Source organism: Mesoplodon densirostris, chromosome 18 (assembly GCF_025265405.1).
Source record: "Mesoplodon densirostris isolate mMesDen1 chromosome 18, mMesDen1 primary haplotype, whole genome shotgun sequence".
NCBI classification, from domain to species: Eukaryota; Metazoa; Chordata; class Mammalia; order Artiodactyla; family Ziphiidae; genus Mesoplodon; species Mesoplodon densirostris.
This window is the reverse complement of record NC_082678.1, coordinates 6041323-6047773: the sequence shown is the minus strand read 5'-3', so window position 1 is coordinate 6047773 and position 6451 is coordinate 6041323. Positions and strand designations below refer to the sequence as shown.

Genomic DNA, 6451 nt, shown 5'->3' with positions numbered 1-6451 from the left:
CTCTCAGAAAAACTGTAATTCCTGGGGGGTGTCAAACTGTGGGTGATCTTAATGGGGGAGGGCCAGCATGTGAATTGCGGGGATGTCTAAGTGTACGTGTGGTGGGAGTGAAGATCCGAACGAGTGTGCCAGCGGGGTGTGTGGCTGGGCATCGGAGTGGGCTGGTGTGGGGCAGCTCCCCGGGGGGCAGGAGCCTCTGGCCCCCGGGAGGGGAGAGTCGGAAGCAGAGCCGCCAGGAACTGACCAATGGGGAGAGCGCCCGTATTTGCACTCAGGAGCCTGCAAATTCCTGGGCCCTCAGATATCCGCCCGACACCGGCCCCCCTCCCCCGCCCAACCCCGGGCATAAAAGGCGCCAGGTGAGGGCCTCGCCACTCCTCTCGCCGACTGCAGCCACTCCGACCGGTGTCACCCGCGTCGTCCTTCGCCATGACTAACTACAGCTATCGCCAGTCGTCGGCCACCTCGTCCTTCGGGGGTCTGGGCAGCGGCTCCATGCGCTTCGGGGCGGGAGGCGTCTTCCGCGCGCCCAGCATCCACGGGGGCTCGGGTGGCCGCGGCGTGTCGGTGTCCTCCGCCCGCTTCGTGTCCTCGTCCTCCGGGGGCTACGGCGGCGGCTATGCGGGCGCCCTGGCCGGCTCCGACGGGCTGCTGGCGGGCAACGAGAAGCTCACCATGCAGAACCTCAACGACCGCCTGGCGTCGTACCTGGAGAAGGTGCGCACCCTGGAGGAGGCCAACGGCGACTTGGAGGTGAAGATCCGCGACTGGTACCAGAAGCAGGGGCCCGGGCCCGCCCGGGACTACAGCCACTACTTCAAGACCATCGAGGACCTGCGGGACCAGGTGGGAGGCGGCCCGGCCGCGGGAAGTGCACCTGCCGCCGATACCCAGCCCCGCGGGCCGCGTGAGGCCCGAGGCGGGGGCGGCGGGCGGCAGAGCCACCTCCCGGCCGGGGCGGGAGCGAGGGTTAGGATGGGGGAGGACCCGCAGGGTGGGGCGGAGGGAAGCCGGCCGGTGAGGAGGGGCAGGACCTCGGGGCAGGAAGTGGAGGCCTGGGGCGGGGGGCCGGGTTAATGTGGGGGACTGGAGGGCGGGAGGAGGAAGGCGCGCCGGTCGGCTAGGCCTGGGAAAGGGGGGAGGAAGGAGGGGGAAGAGATGGGGCGCGCTGTGGGCTGCCCTGAGGTCTGGACCTGAGTCGCTGTGCAGCAGGGAAATGCAAGAGTTTGGCCAGGGAGGAATCTGGTTCTCGCCGGGCCAGACCTGCCTTCCGCTGCCCCCGGTGTGAGGCCCTCTGCATTCCTTTTCTCCCGGCCGGGCGGGTCTGGTTTCCATCACGCTGAGGCTGAAGCCCCTCCCCCGCCCAGGGGGCCACTAGGGACTTAGAGGAGCTCTAGGAAGAATGGGAGAGGCCAACTCTGGCCCCTGGACAAGGAGGGACATATGCTGTGGCCCCCGGACTGGGTAAAGGAGAGATGAATGCTGAGCTTGTGAAGACCTCTGTGGAGAGTGCCGTGTGGGTGGAGACCCCAAGTCCCAGCTACAGCCTCTTGGTGGGGGGCCCTCAGGGTCCTTCAGGGGGGGACTTGGTCTCTGCCCACAGGGAACAGCTCAGAGCTGGGATCTCGGTCCCGAAGAAATGTTTCAGAAGCCGGTGGGACATTTAACAGCCTCACACGTTGGGTCTCCAAACACACAGTCCCCACAGCATAGGCCAGGGCCCACCCTGTGCCTGGCTTGGTGCTGGGTGCCAGGGGCCTAGACCAGACCCGTAGATGAGGGAGAGCTAGAGATGTAAACAACGAGCGTAGTGCTTTCAAACTTTATAAACTGTGACCTACACGAGGAAATACATTTTGCCTCAAAGAGGAGGCATAAAGTGCAAGCACATGATAGGTGCTCAACAGAAGGCTTTCCCTTCCCTGAAAGCAGAGGTGCTTTGAGTGGGGGTCAGACCACAGGGTGACCCCTGTGCTCCTTGCATCTGGTTTGCGGATCACTAGAAGTTGCCTCCCTACGAGCATTTAGAGCTTCCCTGGGTGCAGGTCGTGGAGACTTTTCCCCCAGGCTTACCTCCTTGCCCTTTCCGTTCCCCCCTGGCTCAGCCTCCCTGGCAGTAGTTTCTCCTGCTCCAGCTCCCGGGCCTGGACCCATTCCAAGGCCTCCCAGAGAGCAGGCTGATGGGCAGCCTGGGGTGGCTGAGGCTTTGGTCTCCAGGTGGTGGAGGCACACAGGCACGCATACTCCTTTGCTCTTCTCTCTCTCCTGGGAAGAAAGTGGGTGGACAGTGCCCACGTACTGAACTGGTGCCAACCTCCTGCCTTCCGCCTTCCAGATTCTTGGTGCCACCATTGAGAATTCCAAGATAGTCCTGCAGATCGACAACGCCCGTTTGGCTGCAGATGACTTTCGAACCAAGTGAGTGTCTCTGCCTTGGGGGCTGCAGAAGCCAGGGCAGGGGAGGGGGGCAATCTCAAGCCCTTATGGGGCTCAGTGCCGTGGGGGGAATGGACTCTGCTCTCACCCACCCCAGCTGGTCTGAAGCACACCCCATCCCCCATGGGCCCCTGAACCCAGGGGAGGTGGGGAAGTCTTCAGAGGTGCAGAGGAAATGCTGGCCTGACTGCAACTATTTCCTCTGAAAGGTTTGAGACGGAGCACGCCCTGCGAGTGAGCGTGGAGGCCGACATCAACGGCCTGCGCAGGTTGCTGGACGAGCTGACCCTGGCCAGGACCGACCTGGAGATGCAGATCGAGGGTCTGAAGGAGGAGCTGGCCTACCTGAAGAAGAATCACGAGGAGGTGGGTTTCAAGCTGGGCTTCCCATCCATCCCCGCCCAGCTTCCCAGAGCTGAGGACACTTTTTTTTTATCCTGTATCCTCTGACCGTGGCCACATCTGCTGCACCCTTGACCTGGCCCTGAGTGTGTCATGTGGCTCCCAAGGGTTCCAGCAGGGGATGGTGGTGATCCCGTCTGTACCCCAGTGCTGGCTCCTAGGTCTACACCTGAAAACCAGCCTCCTATGGCCTGGGGGACGGGGGAGTGACCTGGCTCAGGCCCAGCAGGCTCTGGGCCCTGACATGCCCATCTCTGCTGTATCTTTCTAGGAGATCAGTGTCCTGAAGGGCCAGGTGGGTGGCCAGGTCAGCGTGGAGGTGGACTCCGCTCCTGGCATCGACCTAGCCAAGATCCTGAGCGACATGAGAAGCCAATATGAGGTCATGGCTGAGAAGAACCGGAAGGATGCTGAGGCCTGGTTCACCAGCCAGGTATGGAGGGGGAGGCAGGTGCCCCTCGGGGAGGTGGCGAGGAGAGCGGGCTCAATGCCCCCAGGCGAGGGTCTGCCTCAGCGCTTACTCCCGCTGCTTCCTCTCCCTGCAGACCGAGGAGCTGAACAGGGAGGTCGCTGGCCACACGGAGCAGCTGCAGATCAGCAAGACGGAGGTCACCGACCTGCGGCGTACCCTCCAGGGTCTGGAGATCGAGCTGCAGTCTCAGCTCAGCATGGTATGTGCCCTCTGCCCTGTGGGATGCACACTCGTGTCCTTGCGGCCTCGGGCAGCCTGGATGGTGGCTGGGCCCATGCCATCGCTGGGCACCAGGCTCTGCTGAGTCTCCTTCCCTCTCCCTGCCCTCAGAAAGCTGCCCTGGAAGGCACGCTGGCCGAAACGGAGGCTCGCTTCGGGGCCCAGCTGGCGCAGATCCAGGTGCTGATCAGCGGTGTCGAAGTCCAGCTGAGCGATGTGCGTGCCGACACCGAGCGGCAGAACCAGGAGTACCAGCACCTAATGGACATCAAGTCCCGGCTGGAGCAGGAGATCACCACCTACCGAAACCTGCTGGAGGGCCAGGACGCCTACTACAAGGACCTGTCCATCCCGAAGGTCCTCTGAGTCTGGCAGCCTCCTGGCCTTTGTACCCTGCTGCAGAGGGATTGCCCTGGGTAGGGGCATGGGAGGGGAGGGACCCTTATCCCTGGCTCTCCCCCGGACCTTCCAATAAAACTTTATGGCCCAAGGGAGGAAGGACGTTGAGTTTGTTATTTCAGCTCATGGCGGGGGGCGGGGGGGGCCAGGCCTTGGCACTGTTTAGGTTTTATTGTTTAGGTTTCATTTGGACCAGAGTCCACGCTTTCCCAGGAAAGGGGAGGGAGGGCGCTCACAAACTCCAGCTGTTACAGTAATTCCTGTTTGCAGAGGTCTTCGTGTATCTCACCTGTTCCCTAAAACAAGGTTGTTAAATAAGCATTGCTCCCATTTTACAGAGGGATAAACTAAGGCTCAGAGAGGCGAGGTGGGTTGTTGTATATATAACTGTTCTAACACATGGCAAAGGTGGGATTTGAAACTGGTTTTTGCTTCCAGATTTAGTTTTCTTTTCACTGAACCCACCCCAAGGGTTGGTGTGTGTTTGTGTATCTGTAATGAATGTTTACTGAGCACCTACTAAGTATTATTTAATCAAACAACCCTGAAAGGTAGTATGAATTATATCCTATAGAGTAGGAAGCAGGCTCAGAGAGGTTAAGTAACCTGACCTAGGCCACACAGCAACTACATGGCAGAGCTGGGACCAGAAGTACATTTCCTGATTCTTAACCCACAGTGCCAGCCCTGCACCCCGTCTCCTAGGATGACACTGCTTGTGCCATTTCCTCAGTAATTTCCAGTCTTGCTCTGTGAAGGCCTAGGACTGGGATCCCCTGAGGCAGTTCCTCCTGACAGGTTTCTCCACCTATAACTTAAGGAGAAACTGGGGCTTTGGGGTCAGGGGCGGGCACCCACTCAGAACAGGGCTGGAGAGGGCGCCCTCGTTGGGGTGTGTGTGCGCATGCACTGACACCCCCATCCATCCCCTGGCAGACCTGCTTGAGCCCCTTACACCCCCCAGCCCATACCTGGGCCCAGAGCCTGGAATAGGACCCAGCTGTGACCCAGACCTCCCACAGAGACCCCCAAACTGGCTTGCCTGGGGCCCGTCCCAGGCCCCCAAAGGAATGCAAGTCCCAGCTTCCTGGTACAGCTCTGCCCTTGGGTTGGTATGGTCCTGCCCCTGTGGTTTACAGCTTAGCTGCCAAGAATGGAGGCCAATTAAAGGTAAATAAGTCCCACTTCCTCCAGCAGAGGTTCAGGCTGAGTGGGTCTGTTCAGGCCCCGTGGATCTGTCTGTGACAGCGGCCGACCCTGTGAGGGAGGGGCTGAGTGAGGCGGAAGGTCTCTCTGGGGCCAGATTGACGCTGTGCCACCTGTGCTCACCACTGCGCTGAGGAGGCTCAGGACCCCGCCATACCTGGTGCTCATCCTGAAGGGGGTGCTTTTTTCGCCATTTTCCATGGAGCTTGGTAGGCTCATTAGCTCACTCCAAATCACAGGCTGGTGACCCCTGAGCCCAGCTCTTCCCGCTTCCCCTGCCGCAGCCCTGGGCCAGGAGCCCCTTCTACCACGTCCCCAGCTATTCCGCTCTGGCCATCAGCACCTACAGACCCACCCTCCCACTTGACTTAGGAGGCCTTGGAGCTAGAGGCCAGAGGCCTGGCTGCACCCCCAGTCCCAGGCTGGGACTGCCCAGAGATATTTGTCCCCTGTTGGTGAAAGCCTCTGTTGTCACAGCTGAAACCCTCCCCTGTGCCCCAGAGGCCCCTGGAATGTGGCTGTGAGGCGGGGTCTGGGTCCCACACAGGTGGGGCTGGTGACTGGGTCTCAGGTCTGGGTGTCAGGAATAAAGCTTTCCTTTGTGTGCATGTGTGTGTGTGTGTGTGTGTGTAGACACTTCTGTCTCAGTCTGGGAGCTGAAACTAGGGGTACTGTGTTGACAGAAGCAGCTGGGATAGAGAAAAGGGAGCAAGAGGAAGGGGGAGGGGATTTGGGGGGGCAGGGTCTTTCCAGCCCTGCTGGTCATCATGACCACTTCAGTTTGCAAGCATTTCCGGTCCGTCATCTTGCTCCTTCCCCATGAGTCAGACTGGGCCAGGTTATTTCCATTTTTCCAATTGGTAGACTGAGGCTCGGAGAGAGGAGGCTTGATTACTCAATGCCATGTAACTAATAAATGAGAAATGAGGAATTCTCCAGGCCCCAGGGCATGCCCTCTCTTTGACCCTGGCATCTCCCTGGGGAGCGGAGGAGTGAGTGAGGATTCTAACATCTATGGAGGTCCCCACTCCCCCTGTGACATTGAATGCTCACTGTGGCCCTGTAGCTGGGGCCAGTGTTAATGGGGTCAGTGTTGTTTTTTTTTAAATTTTTTTATTGTGATAAAATACACATAACATAAACGTTACCATCTTACGCAGTTCTTGGTGCACAGTTCTGTGGCAGTTCCGTGCACTCACGTTGCTGTGCAAAAGCATCATCACCCTCCATCCTCATAGCTCTTTCCACCTTGTAAAACGGAAACTTTATCTCCATTAAACCATAACTGCGGGCTTCCCTGGTGGCACAGTGGTTGAG

The 6451-nt window shown here is 59.5% G+C and overlaps 1 protein-coding gene across 1 annotated transcript; it reads left to right on the top strand.

Annotated features, from left to right (window-relative positions):
• Positions 1 to 429: 429 nt before the first annotated feature.
• LOC132478920 (keratin, type I cytoskeletal 19) lies at positions 430 to 3960 on the top strand. The gene is made up of 6 exons (XM_060082390.1): positions 430 to 846; positions 2336 to 2418; positions 2646 to 2802; positions 3110 to 3271; positions 3384 to 3509; positions 3641 to 3960. Exons 1-6 carry the CDS (start codon positions 430 to 432, stop codon positions 3893 to 3895), a joined length of 1200 nt encoding a protein of 399 aa, XP_059938373.1. The 3' UTR covers positions 3896 to 3960.
• Positions 3961 to 6451: the final 2491 nt, after the last annotated feature.

Excerpts from the sequence above, each read along its gene's own strand:
- LOC132478920 (XM_060082390.1), top strand. The coding sequence starts at position 430 with ATGACTAACTACAGCTATCGCCAGTCGTCGGCCACCTCGTCCTTCGGG. Across the intron at positions 2,419-2,645 it reads GCAGATGACTTTCGAACCAA|GTTTGAGACGGAGCACGCCC; the intron begins GTGAGTGTCTCT and ends TTCCTCTGAAAG. Across the intron at positions 3,272-3,383 it reads AGGCCTGGTTCACCAGCCAG|ACCGAGGAGCTGAACAGGGA; the intron begins GTATGGAGGGGG and ends CTCTCCCTGCAG.